Source organism: Aptenodytes patagonicus, chromosome Z (assembly GCF_965638725.1).
Source record: "Aptenodytes patagonicus chromosome Z, bAptPat1.pri.cur, whole genome shotgun sequence".
NCBI lineage: Eukaryota > Metazoa > Chordata > Aves > Sphenisciformes > Spheniscidae > Aptenodytes > Aptenodytes patagonicus.
The window spans coordinates 3079803-3103854 of NC_134982.1; the positions used below are offsets into that span (position 1 = coordinate 3079803).

General features: G+C 47.3%; 1 protein-coding gene across 2 annotated transcripts in view; it reads left to right on the top strand.

Moving 5' to 3' along the window:
- LOC143173127 (unconventional myosin-Vb-like) overlaps nucleotides 1-24052 on the top strand; it is a 153759-nt gene that overhangs the window by 33542 nt on the left and 96165 nt on the right. For both annotated transcript variants that reach the window (XM_076363201.1, XM_076363200.1), the window contains exons 3-7: nucleotides 665-836; nucleotides 3107-3251; nucleotides 19612-19768; nucleotides 22431-22574; nucleotides 23549-23630. In XM_076363201.1, the coding sequence (XP_076219316.1) occupies nucleotides 665-836; nucleotides 3107-3251; nucleotides 19612-19768; nucleotides 22431-22574; nucleotides 23549-23630 (700 nt within the window). The remainder of the gene's footprint in view (nucleotides 1-664; nucleotides 837-3106; nucleotides 3252-19611; nucleotides 19769-22430; nucleotides 22575-23548; nucleotides 23631-24052) is intronic.

Consider the following 24052-nt stretch of genomic DNA (forward strand, 5'->3'; position numbering starts at 1 on the left):
CGATTTTTCTTCCTCCACTGTAAAGGAAAAAAAATTACACTTTTTCTGTAGTTGGTGGCTCTGCTGTTCATTTGGGGATGAGTCAAAAATAGTTAGCATATGGGCAGCCGTATGCTTCAACGGCATAACCTGGCTCTTCAGATATTGAAGCAGCAGGGACTCCGTGGTTCTCCACGTCCTTCTCTGCTTGAAGGGGTGTAAGGTTTTGAGTATAAAAGTAACTTGAATTAAAGATGAGTTGAGAAATCACTCTGATGGGAAGAACATGGTCTAGTTTGAAATAAGGCTGCTTTTCAAAGAGCATGAAGAAGCTTAGATCAGCTGAAGCTGTGGTTTTCTGTATGGTACCTGTTACTGCTCAGAGCTGGCTAAAGGCTATTTGCCCTAAGGCTGGCCTGAAAACAACTCGGGTATGCTCAGGTTGGTGCTTGTGGACCATCTGTTGGCCAGCTCAAAGCCATTTACCAAGGGGGTGACCTGTCACCTGGTAGCATGTCATCCAGCTCCCTTATAGCATTTAGCATAAAGGGGCTTTCATTTAATTTAGGGTAGGATGTGTAAGTATTTTATAGTATCAGGGTGGAGTTATGCTTGGATAAGTTACAAGACATCGAAGGAGCTGTTGGTTTTTGTGTTCTCATGTTCCTCATGTGTGTGTCTTCAGCTCTACGAATATCCTGTTGACCTCCAAGGAAATGAGCTGCCTTTCCTACGCAATCCGGATATCCTGGTGGGAGAGAATGACCTGACGGCCCTGAGCTACCTGCACGAGCCCGCGGTCCTCCACAACCTCAAAGTCAGGTTCCTCGAGTCCAACCACATCTACACATACTGTGGTGAGTGTCCAGGCCACATGTTCAGCTCCTGGAAAGCAGTGGGTTAGAGCATGTCCCCATAGAAACCCCTTGAGACCACAAGCCCAGAGGCTGTGGCATGAGGAAGGTCCGGGGGCTGTGAATTTGGGGCGGGAGGGAGACACGGGTGTGCGCCAACAAACTTTAGGTTGCAAAACCAGAGGTGGTTTTTGAGGGTTGGTGAACTTCCCGAGCTCGTGGTCTATGTGTGCAACTCTTGGTGGGAATGTCTTGTCAGATGAGTTTGAGGCCAACTTTGCGTGTGCTTGACAGTCTGTGGGGAAAAAAATAGGACCTAGCGAACCACTGGAGAACAGCAGTGCGCCAGAAAGATGCAATCCGACTGAGAAATGTCCGTAGCGGGTTTTCCTCCTGAAAGACTGCAAAAAAACCCAAACCCCTTGCTGCACTGTTTTTTTCCTTCCTTTTCTTAATGACTTTGGGGGTCATGGAACTATTAAATTCAAAGCAGAAGGGGAGGGCAGGTGTGAACTTAGGTTTGTCATTCCCGGGAAGGGTGGCCTGCCAAAACCATTCAAGACAGCAGTTACGTGTGAATGGATGGCAACAAACTGCAACCTAAAAACAAAGGAAGAAGGCAGTTCAGCCATTTTTTATTAGGTTACGTTGGAGAATATTGAACGATGAACCCTTTTGCTGGCACTCAGGATGACCTTGCTAGCAGTGATGCAGAGTAACGATTTTTGAAGTGATTACAGTGAAATGCATGGGACTAGCTGTGTGGCAGGGTTAAGGCTGGTATGTCCAGCCGTGATTAAGTGTTGCAACTTTTGCTGAGGAAATCCTTGGCAGGAGCAGACTCTTCTTTAGAGTAATGCCCTTGAAATACGTTGGCCTTAGCAGCTGGTAACAGTGGTGACTTTGCTTTAAATATTTAATGATGTGTAATGTTAGACTATTGGCATAACTTGCAGCCTTTTGCAGCTGCATATGTGCTCCCTGTCAGATGCAAGCTTGCTTTCATCCAAAATCAGTGAGGTTTCATTAGTGCAGCCTCTCATGAAGGTTTATAATAAACTTGAGCACAGCATCGCACTAATGAAGATGCATGGGTTTAGGCTTGGCTGTTTGGGCTTAGCAAGCGTAGGTCTAGCTACAAAGCGCTGTGTGGGTGCAACGTACCCTGTGCTCTAGTTACAAAGTGGTTTAGGAGGAGAGAAAAGCGCTTTTCTGGCAGCCAGTGCTGAGGCAACTACTGCCGTTCAGCTCGGTGTGCATCGTGGCTGCAGGCGTGTTTTCGGCGACTAAGGGAAAGAGATGCGTGACCCTACCAGAACCGAGATGCAAACAAATAGGAGCAGGGCACGATGAGGTGAAGCTGTTGGGTTAATATCCTGCGGAGGCAGGTAACATGACTTAGCTGACCTTTGCCTTTCGTTGTGGCTTAAGTCACCGTATCCTGGTGTTTGCTGCAGGCTGAGAGTTCCTGTGCTTTGCTGTAATTTGAGCGTGCCCGAGCCCTGAATCGGCCGGCTGGGAGCACAGCACCCACTCCCACCAACCACGTGCTCTCCGGAGCTCCTTACAATAACAATTTAAACCTGCAAAACCTGAAGGTACTTCGAAGGTGGAACTTGTGCTTCAGTTTTGCAGGGTGCAGACCAGCTCCCTCGAGCACGTGCAGGTAGCACCATGCGTGGCTTTGCCTCTCATTAATTCCTGGGCTCTCTGCCTCCTCCGGGCAGGCACGGTGTTCCTAGAGCTGGAGAGGAAAGAGACATTAAAGCTTTAATGCAGGCTCTGGCATTCCTTTCCTGTGATTTATGCATTTCATTTTGATTTGAGTACATTCTTTGTTATGAGCTTTTACTCAGAATTTAAGCCAGGGGAAAATCCGGGATATTTGTTTGGGTCTAGCAGAGCTTTGGTCGCATAGGAATTGCTTTTCTGAAGTGATGGCTCAGGCACTGTTTAGCTGCTCTTCTCACTCTTCCTGCAAAGTCTGGCTTCACACAATGAAGATTATTACATATTTGCTTTTCTCACCAGTTTGGTATGCCTCCTCTGTAGCTGTACGGGAGCTTATTGCCTTGCTATCAAAGCATAGCACTTGGAAGGAGATGCTGAGATAAGAATTCGGAGTCCTTCCCCATTCCCTTTTCATCCTCTTTTTTTTCTCCAAGCATCGTATTTAAAAAAAATTGATTGAAACAACTAGCGCAAGCCCCGAAAAGCCTGAATTACTAACTCTGCTTGGTTTGTAACGTATCTGTCTATTTATCTGTTCTAAGGTATTGTACTTGTTGCCATCAATCCATATGAGCAGCTGCCAATCTACGAACAAGATGTCATCTACGCGTACAGTGGCCAAAACATGGGGGATATGGATCCTCACATCTTTGCGGTGGCAGAGGAAGCCTATAAGCAGATGGCCAGGTGAGTGGGCGCTCAGTCAACAGGGTCGGATCGAACTGTCGGATCAAAAGCGGGCAAATATCCAATTAAATATTGCAAGTATGCAATTAAAGTGAAGTCATGGAAAAGAGTGTGAAACTCCCAGATTTTCATCTCTGCTGAGAATATGGTGTCTTCTATCATGCCTTTATATCCCTGAGCTGGTATGGTATCTCCCCATCATGGTGGCCGTCTTCACCCATGAGTGCTGTAGCTCTGTCCCTCTTCTGTGAGATGCAAGACGCGGTTCCTGCGGCAGCCTCCCTTGTGTGGTGCAGAACTGCTTCACACTGAAATCTCTTTGAGGTCAGGTATTTAGGCTGCACCTCGAATACTGTGTTCAGTTTTGGGCCCCTCACTACAAGAAGGACGTCGAGGTGCTGGAGCGTGTCCAGAGAAGGGCAATGAAGCTGGTGAGGGGTCTGGAGAACAAGTCTGATGAGGAGCGGCTGAGGGAACTGGGGTTGTTCAGCCTGGAGAAAAGGAGGCTGAGGGGAGACCTCATCGCTCTCTACAACTCCCTGAAAGGAGGTTGTAGCGAGGTGGGGTCGGTCTCTTCTCCCAAGTAACAAGCGATAGGACAAGAGGAAATGGCCTCAAGTTGCACCAGGGGAGGTTTAGATTGGACATGAGGAAAAATTTCTTTACTGAAAGAGTGGTTAAACATTGGAAGAGGCTGCCCAGGGAAGTGGTTGAGTCCCCATCCCTGAAGTATTTAAAAGAGGTGTAGATGAGGCACTTAGGGACATGGTTTAGTGGGCATGGTGGTGTTGGGTCGGCGGTTGGACTCGATGATCTTAGAGGTCTTTTCCAACCTTAATGATTCTATGATTCTGTTTCTAATTAATTCTGCTTACCGACTTGACCCCGTTATCAGCTGCTGAGACTGCCGGGCAGGCTGGGCTAATGGGGATTTCGATGGTCCCCAGGAGCTCACGGGTTCGGTGCAACTGTGATTCAGATGGCGATCCTTTTCCTGCTGCTGCTTGGATGAGTTTCCTGGAAGAAATTCAAACCACTCTGCAAATGTCATGTTTAATAGCTTGGAGGAAACGGCATTTCAGATAATTTGGTGAGATAATCAGACTAAGCCCAGAAGCTAATGTTGGTCCTCTTCATTGAGACACTGATTTTGAGTTAGAAGTTAACTCTGGTGAATACCTGGAGGTATTTGTGGGTCCTTCAAAGCAGTGTCTTCACCAGATGAATGTGGTGTGAGTTTTACTTTATTTCTGTGTTTGCTGTGTTGCTGAGGACAGATGCAGGATTTTATTCTTACCAGGTAAGCCATGATCTAAAAGAAAATTTAAGAGGAAGCTGGAAGTTGTTGCACCGGGGATCATTTTATTATAGTTGTCTGGACCCGCACAGTGTGTTTAGATTTGTTTGTGGGTTAGCTGTGATTTTTATACAGCCCTGGCTTTTAATAACAAGAGTAAGCACTGAACCGTTTACCAAGGGTTTCGGCCTGTTTTCTGCTGTGCCTCGGCTGTAAGTGGTGAGTTAGGATGTGTTTCTGATCAAAGATGAGCCAGAGTTCAATCCGTAAACGCATCTGGAGGAGCACTGCCATGGGCGGAGATCTGATGGGTTGTACCCAAGCTGACTCCAACCTGCAGTTCAGACCTTCTGCAAGTGCTTGTGCTTTGGGCAGAACCACTTTGGGAAGAACTTAGAAATTTGGGGAGCTGTCTAGCAAAAGAGGAAGGCTTAGGACTGTGTCCTTGTTACATGAATCCAGGCTGAGCAGCAAGCTGCATGGTTCTTTGTAGAAGATGTCAGGGTTTGCTGACCCACTGGACAGGATGCATGGATTTTCCTGGGGCCGTGTCTAAAATATAAGGCAACTGCTTGCTTTTCTGCTGAAGTCTGCGCTAGGGAAGACTTGGTGGTTTCCTGCATCCCTGCGTATTTTGTAGGCAGTGGGCTAACTGATAGCTCTAGCCAGAGATGCTCAACTCTGTTCTCCTCATCATCAGAGTAAATCTACCTCTGGCAGCCACCTATAATTGATAACTGTTGTCTCTGGATGGTTAGGACTGCTCTGTTTGCAAGGGGACACGGCAATAACCACCTTCAAAGCTCTTAAGCAAGACTCTTGCTGTTCAGACAGCACCAGAGCAGCACTGTCTTGGGCTGGTATTACGGTAATTGCAGGCTTGGGTACACAGAGGGATTCAAATGGGGCTGAGAGGAGATTATAACGTGGATTATAGGAATCTGCCTGGTTATTTGAAATGTGCCTCAAAATGTAGCGCGCTATATTTTAAATCTGAAAGCTTCTGGGCGGACGTTGTGTTCTCCGCAGTTTGACCCAGGCTTTTCCCTCCGCCGTGCTGCAGGGAGAGCGGTGGAGCTGCTTGAGCACAGCACATGGATGGCGTGTCTCATGGGTGATGGATGTAGTGTTTTGGAGAGAACCTCTTTTTGATTTTTTTAAGTGAATTGCTGACTCTGAGAGATGCCTCCTGTCTGAAGCTCTGCTTTAGGCAACGGGGGTGCCACGTGAGCGTGGTGGGACACGGGTACTTGGGCAGCTCAGCCGTCAGGATGGAGGTCCGTGAGCGTGTTAAACCTAAACTGGTGCAAAACCATCGCTTGTTTTGCAGTGTCTTAGCTTGTTTAAAAACAATTGCATTATGGCTGGTGCATCCTATAGACCAGGAATAAAACTGAAACCTGCAATCTCAGAAGGTCAAACTTGCAATGTGACTGAGAGCAGGAAACCGGTCTCTGGCCAGCCGTCTGGGTTGGTTTCTTTGTTTATCTATAGAAGCGTGTGCTTGTGTATGTGTATGCATATATAGCCTTACATCTTTTTTAAAAAATGAAGTTATTCATTCTAAAACCAAATTAAATGAAAATCACATCGTCGAAAAGTGAAAATAACAATGCTGATGTGCATTTTGTTTGAATTTCTCTGGTTTTCTTTCAACGAGAGTGCCCTCAATGTGAGTAAGAAAATCAAAACGGGTAAAACAAGCTTTCTCCGTGGAAGATAGCTTGGAAACAGCTGATGTTGTTTGCAACATCACCGAGCAAAAAGGTGCTGAGTGAATAACTTGCTGGAGCCACCGAGCAGTCGTTGCTGCGTGAGCTTGTCCGGTGTTTGGTGGCGTGTCATCTCCAAGTTTTGCAGTGAGCGGCTTCTTCATTTTCATGCTTTTATATGTGTCCATGGGATAACATTCACGCAGTTTGTGTGGCAGAGCAGAACTTGATTAGCTGACTCTCAGCAAACTGCTTCCTTGGGATCAGACACCGCACTGGGGTAGTAAACCCTTCCAAAAAAACCCCAAAAAAGCATGGCTGAAATGGCGCTTCAGATGTTTTTGGGGCCACGGGCAAATAGCGCAAACTTGGAGCGAGTGTGTGAGCGGGCCGGTGGTGCCAGCTTCTCCCTTGCTGTGGGGTTTCAAGGTGCAGTGGTCCTCTGAGGGCAAACTTTTTGTCCTTTTCATGAAGATCTGGATAAGGAAGGCTGCCAGGTGTGTTGTGCCCTGTTTCTATAGGGCAAACAGAGCAAGGACGTAATCAGGAACCATGAAGTCACCTTGAATAGCTCTTCTCCAGTGCAGAAGGCAAGGTCATATGTATATATAAAAATAAATATACACACATATCTAATATATATTATATAAAATATATAAAATGCATAATATATGTATGTAATAAGTAGATATATATGCATATTTTAGCTTTATTAGTGGCCCAGAGCACACTGGGAAGACACTGTGGAGGTGACTGAATGGGATTCATGGATGGCAAGGAAAAAGGGCACAAAATCTAAGATTCTCTGTTAAATGAGAGAAATTGGAGGCAATTAAATTTTTAATTCTCGGAGCTTCTAGTATACTATTGCTATGTAGAGACAGGGTGCTGGGGCAGAACTTAAAAGACATTTGCTGGCGTACAAGTGTTAGTGAAGTTGTCCTGTGCTTTCTTGCCTGCCTTGAGCTGGTAGTGTCCGTGAGATGGGACTGGAGGCACCTTCACAGGTAGCTGTAAAGCTCTGCTGGGTCCTGTGTCTAGTGTCGCCCTGTCATCAGGAAATGTCAATTTAAAAGGAAAAAAAAGGAGGGGGGAGGAAGGAAAAAAATGTGGGTGGGCTGGGCAAAGGGCTGCAGAGGGTATATAACAATATCTGATCCCTTTTTTTGAGACAAAATAGTTCACAAAGCATCTGAACACTTATTGTGATGAGGGCATGTGTTAAAACTCCCCTTTAAATGAAAGCTTTTCCCAAAGAGGACGCTTTGCAGAGAGTTGCTTTGCAGCACTTGCATGTAAAACAGCTTGAAAAAAGGCAAGTGATTAAAATTCATATGTGACAGCCTCTAATTTTTCCGGTGACCAGCCCTTTAGAAACTCCCTGCTTACCCAGTGTGAGACTAAGCGCACTCCGTTCATTGAAACAACATTATTTGAGGCAAAATACACAGCATGGAGTTAATTTGCTCCAAGTGCTGCTTCCGAAGGTGGTGGAGTCAAGCGTTGGGGTGGTGGAAGGGTGGGTTGTTTAGTGATTGCTAATAGCTGAGTCTGCATGGTTCAAAGCAATTTGTGCTTTGGGAACATATATTATCTGCAGGGCAATGCAACTATCTCCTCCTCTGGTCTTGCTCTCTACCGTCCTGATACTACCTAGCGAGGTGCGTTGGATGTTGGTGCCTTTTACACCTCTGGGTGCTGCAGAAGGCATTTGCGCTCCTGAAAGCGCAGTAAAAGCTTTGGGGGAACATCCAGGATCCCTCGGAGAGCCAGCACAGCTGCCAGTGCCCTGGCTGATTGCTTCTTGCTTTTCTTAGATGAACAAAAGATCCCTTGTGTGTGCCCAAATCCTGGCGGTGGCTCTGATTTCCTTGTGTGTCATCGCTTTGGGCAGAAGCCTGGAGTTCAGCAAAAATTCCCCTTGAAACTTTTTTCTGCTGAAGTCAGCCCGACCAGCAGCTTTCCACGCATGAGCAGGGGTTGTTTCTCACTACTCGCCCTGACCCACGTTCCTCTCGATGACTACGTCCCATCAGTTGTTGCCAGCTCCATGGAGGTGACCGAAGTTTGCATGATGACAGTGCAACACCAGCTTCCCATTCCCAGCCTTTGAGGGCTTTAGTTAAAGGTTAGATCTTCCCCCTTCGTGTCTGCAGCCCCATTTTTCTTCTCCCCAGCTATCCTCGGCCAGCTCGGCTTGATGGTGCGGTCACTGTGTTGTCTCCAGATGCTGAGCTATTAGGAGAGTCGCTGCGGTGTGCTACGGTAGTGAATATATTTGTGTGGCTTTTCTGTCTTTGGCCCTTATCTCTTCCTTTTGTACCAGTTGGGTTGACTCTGGGCACAGGCCAGGACTTGCTAGTCCAAGTAAGGTTTCTTAATGCCTTTTTTAAAAAAATCATGCATTATACTTAATAAAATGCAAAATTGTACACTATCACTAGGTGGTAGAGGTATGTGGTGTGACTAGCGTCGCTGTGGGCGATGGGGCAGGAGAATGGGCCCCCCAAAGGCTGTCAAACGTCTTTCAAAAGTGGGGGGGCAAGTAGTGAGGTGGTCTTTGCTCGAATCGTAAATCAAACGGCGAAAGCATCGTAAACCCCTTGCTGTATATTCTGTGTGTTTTCCAGTTAGCACATCTGGATCTTGCCACGATAGCAACATTATATCACATATGTGGACCTCTTAATTAGCACGACATGTCAGCTAATAATCACAAAATAAGTGCAACGTTCAAATCTTAAGGTGGAAAAGATCTCGGGTGATAAAGGACTTGCAAGAGCCTCCCAAGAAGTGTGTGGACTGGGTGAAGTGCCGTGCTCTTTATTCACTTGTGCATCCTTTGGGCTGATGCTTTCACAGATGCATGATGTCTGCATGTGGTCAGACAAAAATATCCTGATCGGATCCATGTATAGCTCTGCTAAATTGGAAACGCAGAACACTTTAACATTCTCCTGCCAGGAGCACGAAGGGGCTCTGCAGACCTTAACTGACCCTTGCAACGTCGGTGGGAAAACAAGTGTTCTGGTGACCTGTTGGTTAGACTGGAGTTTCCTCCTTCCCAGCGCGAGGATCTCCTAGCAGTGGTGTTGATAGTTCTTGCAGAAGAAATAAAATAAGAAATGCAGGAGTGATTTGGTGAACGAGTTCAGCTTCTGCGTATCTGGGCTGCTCAAATGCAGCTCAGATGCTCTCACCTGCAGCTCAGTGGGTACAGGATAACCCCCGGTGTCAGCAATTCAAACCAGGGTCAGCATCTACTATGTGATTCCTAAATTATAAGTTATATGGAAGTAGTGTGTCTTCATCTTCCACCCCGCTGCCAGCATGCTGTTTCTGGCACTAAATGCTCAAACACCTGGACTGCGGACGGGTAACTCTATTTAGTAGTGGCTTTCCATTTTTGTTGGAAGTTAATGCACCCAAGTCTTGCATCGCACTGTCAAAAGCATATGTCAAAGTGTACAAATCGCTGCCTGCCTACACCAGCAGGCAACACGGATGATCTGTGTCTTGCAGAGATACAGGTGCTGGTGGGGCTGTGCGTGGCCACGACCTCTTTCTTTTCTGCTGTGGGGTGCAATGCTGGAGCTGGAAAAGAGCAGAAATTGCAGCATTGACCCTGCCCATAACCTAATAGAGGCGGGATGGGGTACAGGCACGGTGGGGGTTGTTCTTTGATAGCACTTCAAATTTCAAGCTTTACAAGAGGATTTAAAACCATACAACGAGAGAGTGGGTAGGAGTTAAAAGAGAGATTAACCTCCGACAGAGATGCAAGAGGAATCAGACTGGCACAATAAATAAGGCTGGATGCTGCGTTAGATTAAAGGCAGGGAAGGGTTTAGGTCTCCTGGTGAATGAGGCTGGGTTTGCAGCGAGCTGCGAGGCCGATCTGTGCTGCAGCTCAGCAGGGCTTTGTGGCAGGTACCATCTCAAAACTAAAGCTCTGGTGTAAAAAAAAAAAAAGGGTCAGAAGAAAAAACACTCAATAGCTTTGAATTTAGGAAGGGGAGAAACCAAGGGGGATCTCTTCTGTTTAGAGTTAAAAATGGGATAGGGAGGAAGGGAGAAGGTTTTGGAAGAGCTATCCCATAAACATGCCGGTGCTGGTGTTAGGCCTCAGGGTTTGCAAAAGCAGCTGGATGCAACTTCTCCAGAGGTGATACAAAGAAAAGAAAAAATGGGAGAGACTCCGGGTAACGTTTCCCAAGGACTGGAGGAGAGACCCTCCAGTCTTGCTTGCCCTGCTATGGGAGAGGACAGAGCTGCTCTGAGGATAAGTGGCCAACTAAATGATCTTTTTTTTTTTTTTTTTTTTTTTTTTTAGTTTCTTCTTTTTTGGCAATTTGGAATGAGAATGGTGCTATTTGCTAGCAACTTTAATCATAAAAGAGACATCCCTTGTAGAAAAATCATAAATACTCGTAATAGGACAGCACTGGCATGGGAGAGCTTAAGGCACAGAAAGGTCAGTGCCTGACTAAGAGTAATGATTGCGTGTGTGAAATATCACCGACTTGGAAGGAGTCGTAATGGGCTACATCAGACAGGTAATTACTGCTGCCATGCAGGAGAACTGTTTGAGCTCTGAGGTGTGAAAGCTGCAACACCAAATATCATTAAACATTCAAAACGGTGTTTACGAGCATTGTGGTTACATCGGAGCGCAAAGGCTTGCGATTGCCCTTGCCCACCTCCCAGCCACCGTTTGCTATCCCGCATCCTCACTGAAGTTCTGGAGACCTCAGGATGGAGAACTCTGAGTGCGTGCCCAAAAGTCAACGGTCCCATTGATTTCTGAAAATCTCCTTCTGGGGTTTTCCTAACGTATATCAACTGTAATTAATTAGATGGTAGCGTAGGAGTCTTACAAGCATCGGTGGCTGATGATAGTCGAGGTGATGAAGGACCTTCTTTCTAGGACTGCCACGGGGTGGAATAACAACTGGCTTGTCCTCCTGGTGCCTGCAGAGCTGAACTGCTGGGGGCATCATGCAAGCTTAGGGAGCAGAAAGCCGGCGTGATTCTTGCCCCCACGTGATCCTTTTTGGGAGGATGCACTGCGAAGCCTCCTCCATCTGCAGGGCTCCGCAGGGGCTAGCTGCTGCTTGCGGGTGGCTCGGGTCGGAGCCGGGGATGCTCTGTGGTGCGATCCCAGCGCAGAAAAGAGCATCAGGGTGCCAGAGAGCTAATAAAATTGGCCGGGTGCGTGTTTAGCTCTCGTTAGAAACAGCACACAAAAGAATCACTGACCTCGTTTTAGTGTGGCCGAGGAGCTTGTGTTCTTCCCCAATGGGGTATGCAAAGCATAAACCCTGGGAGAAAGCCATCCTTCCTGCCTGACCTCAGGAACTGGTGGAAGGATGGGAGACAGCTCAGCATTTTGCAGAAACTTTTTGAGTACGCAGGATTTTCTTTGCTATTGAGGGGGCATTTCCAGCCGGCTGCACAAGGCAGTCCAGGGAGAAAGTACCTTAATGAGCCGGGACCAGTGGGACTCCCACCGCTCTCACAGGAGGAGTAACTGGTTTGCTGGAGCATCGCATAAAAGCGCTCTGACCTCTGCAAAGACATCTTAACTTGCACTGTGGTATTTGATCTCAGCATTAGAAACATGAGATTGATATGCGAGTTAAACGGTGTTGTGCAGAGGGAAGGTAACGCTTTGCGCTGCTGGTGACTGCCGCAGAAGATAAGGTTAATTTGCACGTTGCCTGTTCTTTGGGCGTCGTGCTGCATGCTCATCCTTTCCCATTCAGGGCCAAACTGGTACTTTTAGGCTTTTTCCCAGCAACTGAGAGATTCAAGCCCATGTTTTCGCTCTGGCTTCTTGCTGAAACCCAGGTGCGTGTGAGCAAATTGGCTCCGAAGCCACGCCGGATGGACCCCGAGGAGTACATCATGCCCGATGCATCTTCTCGAGTAAGACCCTGGATGGGTTGTGCATGATCTAACATCCCCCAGGGACACCTGCAACAGCTGAGTGACATTACACCAGGCTTGGGCGTTGCTGAAATGGGATATTGCTGTTTTCTTTCTCTGGTTTGTTGCGTTAAGGTGCAACGTTACCTTTGCAGTTGCGATGGTACCAGGATGGGGAAGGGCTACAGCAGCTCTGGGGCTGTTCTGGCCAAAATGTATTTTGGAGCCATGGTGTGGCCCATGTTGGGTGTAGGTTGTTGGTGAAAAAAATTAGTTATTCTCCCCCATCAGTATAAGCCACTGTATAAAAAGAGTTATACCTCCAAAAAAAAAAAAAGAAGAAAAAAAAGAAGTTGTATAGGGTAATCCATGCTATTTATGAAAGATACAGTGTAAAAAAGACCCAGATGAATATGTAGCACTTGAAAAGCTATCCTTATGTTGCTGCTGCCTTCAGCAGCTGCAGCATAAAACATGCATTTGCGGCAGATGTTTGATAGTGCAAACAGAAAGCATGCCCTTAAACACTCTTGTTTGACCGGACGCTAAATAATATCTTCTTGGGTTTCTCTGAGGGGAAAAGTCCGAGTGCCCCAAAGTTGTGTTTTCATATTTGCGTTGACCAGGCGTTGTGTTCTAAAAACCCAAATTAAAGCCAACGAGTAAAACAAGTTGCTGCTCCAAATTCCAGGTATCCCACTGAAATGGGAACGATTCCTGGCTTCGGAGGCTGTTTCAGAGGCGGCTCTTCTCTGCATTACAATGCTGCAACACTCTGATTTTTATCTTCACAGTGTGCAACTTCTGTTTATTCATTTGAAGGCAGTTAGACCGTCTCAGTTTTTCATCGCTGTCGTTAGCACTTGGGGGGGTGTGATCCAATGGTAATTAAATTATTGCATTTTTATATATCGCTAACAATGCAGTGCAATAGCTACGCTCATTTTTAGCCAATAGTCAATTTTAGTCAATACAGGAGTAGATTAGAGCCTGTTGTGCATCGGGGCTTTATGGGTGTTCTCGTTGTGGTCAGGCTAAATGCAAACTGCAGTACTTAAATGATTTTTAATCTTCAGATTGCTTTATGAACACTAATCCTCTGAGCATTCTGAAAGAAGTAGGTTAAATATGATTTCCACGGTGGAAATGCAGAGAGATTCATTGACTAGTTCCACGACAGAGAGAATTAGTGTCGGATCTGGGATTAGAGCTGGAGTGACCCCTGATAATTATTCACAGGGTCTGGCTCTGCCTTCGTTTGCTTCGGATATTTTTCCCTCTCGGAGGAGCTGTGTTTTTAGTGCAACTGGTTTTGCTCTCACTGCGGAGATCAAGATGAAGTTGAGCAGTTTGCTTAAGCTGCTGGTGCCAGTGATGGTTTTCTGAAGGGATGACTATGAAAACAAGTCCTATAATTTCTAGGTCCCTTCTCACAGCTTTAGATTGCTGCTTTAAAGAAAGCTGACTTTGGAAAAATTCTGACTGTGATTTAGGTCTGGAGAACATTTGGGGCATATTTGTCTTCAAATACTCCTGCTTTCCAGCAGTGTTGGTGAAGGCTAAGGATCTTGGGTGTGCTGACATGTCCCCTATCTCTTCTTGACAGACGGGGGTGGTGGGAACCATCACTGTCCTTGGGTTCAAACCCTTTGCTATTGCCGTGGCTTGACCATCCCCTTTCCTGCAGTGAGGAGTTTCCAGGGATGTTCAGCCCTGACTTTTCCCATCAATTTACCTGGTTTTCATATGTTACAATGACGAATGACATTCCCAGGCTGAGAACTGCATACGGAAACACTGAGCAGTGTCTCACCTCTGATTGCTCCGATTCAACCAAAATGGGTGCAGCTCTTAGCACCGTGAGAGCTGTGTCCAGCTGGGCGGGCTTGAAGTTTGGACATTTCTACACACCTTTCCTAGGCTGTTTGGAGGCAGCTCCAACGGTAGCGGTATTCTCTGCATTGCTGCAGGTGAAGGACTGACTGCTTAAATAAGCCGGGAAATAGGTTTCCTCGATGCAAAGGCTGGTAATTAGTCCTAATCAGAGCAGGTATCTGTTTGAAGTTCCCTTTCTCTTCGTAGACAACTGACTTTTTTTTTTTTGCCTTGGGCAGCACCTTTAGATGTTGCCTTAATAAAAAACCTGGTATCTACTAGACTTTCAGACTAGACATAAGGAAGAAATGTTTTACGCTGAGGGTGGTGAAACACTGGCACAGGTTGCCCAGAGAGGTGGTGGATGCCCCATCCCTGGAAACGTTCCAGGTCAGGTTGGACGGGGCTCTGAGCAACCTGCTCTAGTTGAAGATGTCCCTGCTTGTTGCAGGGGGGTTGGACTAGATGGCCTTTAGAGGTCCTTTCCAACCCAAACCATTCTATGGTTCTATGATATTTTTCACATATTGTGAAAACTCCAGTGACTGCCTTATTTGTTTTGCTGGGCTGGACGCCTTGTCCATCTCTTCCTTTGTGGGTGGCCAAGGGTGAGAGTCTTGATGGGTATTGCTCATAACATGACAAATCTCTGCAAAAGACGTGTTACTCACCTGCATAGCAGCTTATGAACAGGTATTACTGCTTGAAGAGGGGGCGTTGAAATAGCGAAGTGAAGCAAAACATTCAGATTGCACAGACAGATGGCAGTCCATGGGCTGTATCAGATGCCACCAACACTTGCAGCCCTCAACTTTGGAGGTGCTGTTGCCCCTCGCATTGAAGGAATGATCCTGGACTTTGTTCTGGTTGGACTTCTGCGCCTTGATGGTTTTGTAAGCGTCTCTGACGGATGGAGGCTGTAGCTGAGATCATGGTATTAGTTCTTCAGGCTGTGGGTCATCTTGGAAAGCTGCGTTAAGTGAAGAAACAAAAGTACTGCAGACCCATGGGGGTGAAGCTTAGGGAGTGGCATCTTTAAGTGCCTCATACCTAGTTTTGAGCTGTAGCAGTGGTACGTGGTGGGAACAGCATCTTCTGCCATCGTTGAAGCTTAATCCCCATTGCGCACCCCGCGTTGCTGGACGACCGCGAGCGTGTTGTGTGCTGGCATGTGTGCATCGCGTGAGCTGTTTGCTACGGGGAGAAGAGCACTGATGGCACGTCGTAGCAGCATACCAAGCCGTGGCGGCAGCCCTGAGGCGCACAGGAGCCACGTAAGCCCCGGGAGGAGGTGTGACAGCATTGCCATGCTGCAGCAGAGCTGGTATTCACCCATAACATTTCATTTTATCCAGGCTTTATTTCCATAATAATTTTCTTCTGTGCTGATGCTGCCAAAATTGACTGTATTTCAAGCAGCCGTGTTGCATACTGCACCTGCACAATGCCCAAACATTTCAGTATTTTTTATTCCACGCTGAATACAAACAAGTCCTGCCTGGTTTTAACCATTTCTGCTCATTGAGCAGACTCTCTGCTACTAGCCGCTCTGTGGGGCTCATCTATCTTTCCCTGCTGGCACCCAGCAGTTGGTTAACTTGTACACCGAAGAAGGGAAAGTCTCTGTAGCCTTTGTTCCTGAAGGCTTTTATTCCTGAGGTTGGAAAAGAAATGTCTGAACATGCATTTTCCACCAAAAAAACCAACAAAAGAAGAGACATGTTACTGCAAACACAGGAGCTTGAGTGGCCTTGCTGTCTTGCTTGGAAGCCAGCAGCTTTCTTTTTATTTTATTAATATAATACAACTCCAGAAGTTTTCTTGTGCCACGGAGAACCCGCCTGGCCCGTTTCATGTAGCAGCACATCAGCCGTTAGGGCAAATTCTTGAGAAACTCTGGAAAAGTGTGACCTGGCAGAGCAGCTCCAAGAGCAGTAAATGGTGTTGGCTGTGGTTTTTATCGCTAGGTTCAGTGCCTTTTTGAGAATGATGGTACTTGTTAAAAAGACAAGCCAGAGGGACAAAAAAAAACCACCTGGGATGCAACATAAAAGGCAGTTTGTGATGGGACCTGAAGCCCGTGGAGACTGTGGGTCTGGAGAGCTCCTTGGACGGGCTCCCCGGTGGGTTGGTCTCTGCCTCCTCCAGCAAGGCACACCCCAATAGCTGATATGGAGAAGTTATGAAAGAGGTCAAAATTGTTAATGAGAGATCTTAATTATGAATCTTAGCTAGAAAAGAAAAAAGAGGATACAAAATATGACCTTGTGGCAGTGCTGACTGGATGCCAAGTAAGGCGTAATTCCTCTTCTTTGAGCTTTATTGGCTTCATTCAACTGAAGAGTCTCTCCCAGACTGGTGTAGTTTTCGTCTTCTGGCTTAAAGAAAAAAGAGGAGGGGAAATGTTTCCTGAAATGTGCCGTTTGGGCAGTAGCTGTTGCACTGAAAATGGTAAGAAGCAGTAATTCTCAACTTTTACGCAAGTGCAGCTCTAAGCCGAGCCACTTTTGCGTTTGCAGAGCATCTTTCGCAGGGCCAGCACTTGCTGGCAGAGATCTTGGTTGTTGCCTCTTTCTTCTGCTTCTCCCTCACCTCTGATGAAGCACAGTCGGTTCATCTGCGCTTGCAGCCCATGTCAAAACCTCTGTCTGCCCCTTTTTTTGTAGCTGACATGACTTTTATGTGTTGCATCCTATTGACGGCCAATGTGGGACGTTCGCTGCTGGAGCTCAGCAAGCAGTTGTCCACGAAGATGACCAAAGCAGATGTGAAACTTCCAACCTACTTTAACTGGAGATAAACAGTGATAAATCACTGCCATCACCTGTCCCGAGAACTGCTGCTATGGGCTTATCCAGCATACTTTTATTTTTGGTGCTTACTCTTCCTTCCTCACTTTGGAGCTGGCATTGGGTTCATGTGTCTGGTGGCTCGTGCTACGAAAAGAGCTTTATCGCACACCCATGGAAGTCTAAAGGTGCGAGACCGGTGTGTTGGCAGCCCCGTGCCCGGATCCTGCTAGCTGACTGCCTGCGGGAGAGTCACGGTGGCTTTGCCAAGAGGTGCGGAAGGCATGCAGCCATGACTTAGCGAGTCCTCGGTGAGATGTGCAGGCTGTCCCCACCCGGCATGAGTCACCGGGAACACCGGCTCCGTGTTTTCGGTTGCCTGGGTGAGGTTGTGCTCAGTTCAGGGCTGGTTTTTCTGCATTAACTGCCTGATAGCTGGAGTGGTTGGAGGTTCCTCCTGCCGTCGTGCTGGTGGATGCCCAGGAGAGGCGGTGGAGCTGGCCAGGGGATGGATTAAGATGTACTTGATGAATTGATCCCTGAAAAATATAAACATGGCTGGAAATTAGCTCGTGAGTCCTCTCCTGCTGGAAGTGTTGGAAAGTTGTGGTTTGCACCAAAATGTTACATGTTTGACTTGACTGAGGTTTTTTCCAAACCAATTATCTTGACCCTAGAAGGAATTAAGAGGTACGTGCCTGACAGTGGAGGAAAGTAATGGCGTGGTGTTTCAGTATGTTTGTATTTTTGTTGAAAGTGTAAGAGTGGTGTATGGCAATCATTTAGCCTCTGTTCTTATCTCTCGCTGGTATAAACTTAAACCGAGTATCTGAAATTGAAATGTATTTTTATGGTGTTTCCTGATGTCAAGAGAACTGCAAGGTGTAAATTTATTGTTGCACTCGTCTATAGGATTTTGTGTGCCTGCATTCAGCTGTGATTCATGAAAGCTGGGCAGAGTCCAGGAAGCTGAATTTGATCTTACTTAAAAACACATTCAATTACATACTTGCAGCTTACCCCGATAGCTTTTGGTATTTTGGGAGCTTATATCAAATCCTGCAGTGAAAATTCTCTCCTTCCCAAAGTCTGCGGCCAAATTGCAGGGGTGCTGGGTTCGCCGTGTGCTAATGATGCCCCGGGGAGTGGATCCCACTGCAGCAGAGGCACTTGCTCCGGTGCTGGCAGATCTTTGCCTAGAGGGATGTGGTTCTCCTGAAAACGAGCTCCTTTTCCTGCCTTGGCCCTTTCTCTGCCTTGCAGCTCAAGCACATTAAGCTGATTGGGATGTATCTAGTGGGTACCATGTTGTGCACCCGTGGTGGGAAGAACTGGGTATTTTAATATAGCTGTGATGACTTGTGCAAGTTTTTTTGTGTCAATGATTAATTTTGCAAGTAGAAAAAGGCATTTGGATGAGTCTTGTGCTCCGTGCAAGGCTCAAAAGCTACATGAGGTGATGCACCCTGAACTTCCCCGTGAAAAGTCCTGTGCCCTTGGAGGTATCTGGTGGTCCGCCCTAGCTCTGATGGCATCAGCAGCCCGGAGAGGCAGAGCTGCTCCTACGACCCGGCACCAGCCCAGGAACCGGGGCAGTGGCATCTGCTCCCGTGACGGCTGGAGAAGGGTTTGCATCAGCCCCTCGGTGCCAGGATAATGCTTCCCACTCCTGCAAAGCTTTTTCATACGTGCAGGTAAAAAGGTCTGGTGTGTATTTGCTTGAATTTTGTTATCCTGGTGCTGGTACAGCTGTATCCTTTTGTAAGCAAATTTGGTGTGTGCTTGGAAGAGGGTAGGGCTGCCTGATCCTTCTGTTAATGAGCGAGACCTTCTTAAAAACAACTTTGTTTTGCAAAGCTTCAGGAGCTGAACAAACTTTACTTGGTGATGTCTACCAGGAATTGCTTTTGAACTCTTTATCCTCTTTTTCTTACCCCTTGGTCCCAGAAGTACCTCTGCGCTTTGGAGCAGTGACTTCCAATTTGGCAGGATTTGGGGATGAATAGATGGTACGAGTCCGATGTCAGAGACGTGCTTTGTATTATCGTTGTCAAAGTTTTAACCAGATGTTGGGATGTGTGTGAAAATACTGATGTTCATATAATTGCATAGCGAATCAAATGACTCCTGCTATTTCCTAACCTTAGGGTGCTTGATTTCACAACTTCGGTATTTTTAACATATTTTGAGCGTAGGGGAACCTTTCTGGGTATCTATGTTTTAATAGTTCAGCAATAGGCTGCTCGAGCAAGTTTCCTAAGTAATTGCCCATGTTTTGTTGAGCAAAATCTCAAATACTTGAGTGAAGGCGTTGGGGGGAAAAATTAAATATATGATATTAGAAGCTGATATTCAGCCAATGCCCGTTAATAGTTCTCCAGACAAATGTCAAGCAGCAGAGGTTTGTTATTGCGGCATATAAGGAATGGGCTTCCCAACGCTGGGCTACGTGCTCCGGGGGTGAAGAAAGCAGCAGCGCTTCATGTAGGGGTTCATCTCCTGCTGTCTCTGCAGGCCCTTGGAGATGTTCTGGAGATGTTCAGTGTGTCCTTTACGTTTTAGCTGAGATGTATCACAATTGTGTATTATTCACTGTTACTTTGGTAGAGTCCAGAATAAATCCAGCATCCATAGCGTAGGTGGTAGCGAGGCGAGGGAGATGGAGACATGTGAGGATGGAAGATTGTTGTGTGATGTGAACAAGCTATTAACAAGAAAATGGATTAACTTACAAAAGCTTTTCTTCTCTGCCTCAACAGGGATGAGAAGAACCAGTCCATCATCGTGAGCGGGGAGTCGGGTGCTGGAAAGACGGTCTCTGCCAAATACGCCATGAGATTCTTCGCAACCGTCGGTGGTTCTGCCAGCGAGACCAACATCGAAGCCAAAGTCCTCGCGTCTAGCCCAATTATGGAGGTAAAAGCTGCATCGTTTCCTTTGTCCTGCTTGCAATGATCACTGTGTCTCTCCAGACGTCACCAAACCAGCGAGAGCCGTTGGGGCTTGTGAGCCAGACCTGATTTGCAGCCTCACGGCAGCCCTGAGCTGGTCTGAAAATACAGAAATATGCTGATAGCCTCTATTTAGCCCACCTCAACTGCTCCTCTGTTTGATGGTCTTGAAGCTGAGCCCGTGCATCCCCGGCACGGCTCCAGGAGCTGGGCTTTGGTCGGCGCTCCGGAGCGGAGAGCCTGAGCAGTGTTGCTGGCACCATTAGTATTTTATCATCTTCCTCCTCCTCTTGCCACTGCATGGTACCTCCTAATCTTCTTCTTTAATTGTATAGGCATGAAATAGATTAAGTAATCGCTTTCTCTTCTATCTAAGGTATTTCAGTGCAGTTTTATTTTTGTTAATTTTCTGTTGCTATCAATCATATAGGGGAATAACAAGCCCCATTATAGGGAAATCCCTGCTCTAACAGAAAAAAAATTCCTTTTACAAATGTAAAAGAAAGGGAAAGCTGCTTTGTTTCGTTGCACCATGACCAGATGGTGAAAATAAACGTCTGAGTGCCTAAATCCCATTTTCCAAACAGATTTTGGAGTCTGAGTAACTTCACTTGCAAAATATCGAAGTCAGTGTGAAGACAAGATTTGGGCTTTTCTAAAGTCAGTTAAGCGCTTCGGGCTTGTGTGACTTTTTTCTTTATAAAAGCAGGAGCTAGCAGTGCTGCTGTAGTGGAGCGTAGCCCTGTCCTGCACTTAACCTGTCCTTTGCTTAACCTTAGGCTTGGCTTAACCTGCAGGGAGGCTTCCCACCGCAGTGCCTTATGGCCAAATTGTCTAACAGACACGGAGGTGGTGGCTGACCCCGGATGAAAACCAACCCCAGCCCAAGAGACAGCACGCACGGTCTAGCATCGTGCTGCCCGATGTGGGGTTGGAAGCTGGAATGACAAAATAAGTGACGGTGCGGATGAGCAGTAACAAAAGCTGCACGGGCAGAGGATGCGTGGTGATCTGCCGCAGTGGGGGCTTCATGCTGGTTTACTCCTTTCCTCACCCATCTCCTGTGCCTCTCTGAAACGCAGCTGCGATACCTGGGAACACTTAAAAGCATCCAAGGAAAAATTCATAGTGCATGCTCTTCTTCTATATGACCCCACAATTTTATTGCTCTAATTTTCTTGCCTGTGTTCAGTTCTGGATGTAATTTCGAAGTGCTGGGGCCAGGGAACCTGTCTGTCTTTGTTGGAAATTGATGAGAACGTTGCCCACGCAAGCAGTAAAAGAAAACTGCCTGGTTTGCAAAAAAACCCGAAGTTAAAGTGTGAAGATGGAGTAGAGGGATGTGCGTGTCATGAAACAGTCCTTAGCGCTGAGGTGCGCCGCATTTGACGTGCGGGATGTATGTCCCTGCTGGGAGATGAGGCAGGTCTCTCTGATTTATAGACAAGGAATCGAAGCACATGAGATAAGATGGTGATGGTATTCTGGATGCTCGATTCGGCGTGCAAAATATCTAGTTGTAGTGTTTGTTGTAGCAGTTTGTGAACTCCTTATTTTCTGGGGAACGGGCACAGGGCTCTGGGCAGAAATGGGGTGCGTGCGCTCTGCCCTGCTGCTTTTATGTATGGTCTGGGGTGCGTGCTGGAGGGTTGGAGGTGGGAAGTGGGGGCTGTGGGTCTGGGAGCGCCGTCAGCAATGGAGACGGGTGAGCTGCGGTAAAGGGGTAAATAAATGGGCTTTGGGGGAAGGAGGTGCGTTAGCTAGCAGAGGGGTTGGGTTGGTGGTGAATGGATGGGGCAGGGAGCAGGCAGGGCTTGCTGAGGTGGACTGCAAGGAGAGCCTGGGAAAGGCAGCCAGCCTTCGAGAGGTGCCCGGGGGCTCTTTCCTGTACACGTCCATTCCCTTCTGGAGCTTCTCCTATTGCTTGAGGCTCATCATCTCAGGACAGGGGAATGGTGGTAGAAAATAAGGCGGGTGTAGCCATGAATGGGAACATTGACTTTTTTCAGCCTTCTTGTATCACCGCAAGTTGCTGCTTTGGTTGCTTGGTGCATTCACGTGTTTGCAGTGCTGCACCCCTGATGTTTGTACGTGGGCTGGATTCTCTCCTCTCCCTTCTGCCGCTGCCTGTGGCAGCGTTACCTGCCCAGGAGGTGACAGGTAGGTTCTGGAGGGGCACGGAGGGGCTCTGGCCATGACACCAAATCCATGGACCGAGGCGCAAACATCTGGAGATGGATTGCAGCTCGTTCCCTCCCTCTTGCGGGGCTTCATCTCCCGTGTCCCCTCCGGGAAAGCTGCTAATGTTGACTGTTTGTGAATAAAGGTGGGGGCATCCTATAAGACAAAACAGGAGTCCTGTGGCTGTTGGGTTGTAGTAATCTAATTACTGTACAAATACTCATTTTTGTTTATATGCGGTTTTCTTCCATAAAAATTCTGGAGACGCCACCTTTTCAGCGAAGAGTCCTCCCCAGAGTCACGTTGTTGCTCTGCCTTCTGCATCTGGGAAGGGGTTTTCCTCAAAACCTCCCATGACTGTTTATGTAACGCTGATTGCAAATTTAGATGTTTAAATAATTTTAAAAATTAAATTAAAAATGAATGTTTAATTTTGTGTCATGCAGGCGATTGGAAATGCTAAAACAACAAGGAATGACAACAGTAGTCGCTTTGGGAAATACATTCAGATCGGCTTTGATAAAAGATACCACATCATTGGTGCCAACATGAGGACGTATCTGTTGGAAAAATCACGAGTTGTATTCCAGGTGAGGGGCAGTGCTGTTTTTTCTTCTTTTCTGTCTTTTGGGTGCTGTACACTTGCTGTAAATTTGGAATTTAATAGTCTAGGTTTCTTCTTTGGATTAAAAAAATCGCTTTAAAAGTAGCTTTTTTTGGTGGACATGACTTCCAGACATGTCTTTCAGGCTCAGTCTTTTGCAGTTGTTATTGATGGTCCCAACTTGATGACCTCGTTCTGGAGGAATATGTACCTGGGAGACTCGTTAGTTGGCCTCTGGTTGTTCCCTCCATCTGCCCCAGGCTGGAGCCCTGAGGAGGGACCGCTGTTCCCAGCCTGGCTACTGGGCAGGCATGGAAAGCCTTTCTCTGGGCAGCTGCTGAGATTTTTTTACTGAACCTCATAAATAGCCAGGAAGAATAAATTGCAGGCAGCAGTCTTCAGTTTTGAAGATGGAGGAGAGGCAGGAGAAGAGCTGAGGAGGCTGATGTCTCTGCTGCGGCACCTCCCGTGGGTTTCTTGTGCAGGGCTCAGGACAAGCTTTCTTGGTTTGTGCTTGAGATCTAGCTCAGAAGCACCTGCAAAACTTTTGTCCTTACACAAAAAAAAAATAACCCAACTACAAAAAGCCCCAAAACAACCAACCTTGGGAAGCCACGAGCGCAGGCCACCTCTTTTTACGTTGTTGTCAGTTTGCAACGTGGTGCTTGCTAGCTAACTTAGCCCAGTTATCCCAGAGAGGGATAAGGCGTGGAAGGTAATATAAAGTTATTTATTTCCTTTGCAAGATGGGCAATGTACTTTGGTCAGAGCAAGGCTTGGCACCTCCTTTCTCCCAGGTGGCAAAAGGTCCCCGTCGTCTTGGTGGCACTGAGGGGTTCTTGACGGTGGGAAGCAAGGGATGGGGTCAGGGTGGCCCTGGGCTCAGCGGGCACCGGGCTGAGGGTGGGAGCACTGCTGTAACCTCTTTGTGCCTCTGGTAACTCGGCGTTTTCCCTGTAGGCAGAGGATGAGCGCAACTACCACATCTTCTATCAGCTTTGTGCCTCGGCGAGTCTTCCAGAATTCAAAGACCTTGGACTAAGTACGTACTTCCACCTCTCTGTGCACCAGCAGCTGCTGCCTAGGTGTGATGGCAACAGGAAAACATGGTGGGGTTAGAAATGCAGGTCATTGATGAGGTCACGTGTGCCTGTTCAGTGGGAGGAGGTAAAGGGAGATGAGCTTGAAGGGCTGCTTCTCCCCAGTGGTGCAGAGGTTTGCTCGTGCCATCTCCAGGGAATGTGGCACCTTGGATGAGACACCAGCCCTCGTCGCCTCCGCTGTGTAGCAGCTTGCCGCATAAAGCGCATGAAGTTTGTGATGCGCTGGTCGGTGCTGTCGGGCTCCTGCAAGCGCTGCTGGTGGGTCGGAGCTGTTGCTGGAAGTTAGCCATGGCGGAAGAAGCCTGTGTATGTTGTAGAAACTGCATGCAGAACCACAGTGAACCACGTGCCGTGGTAGATG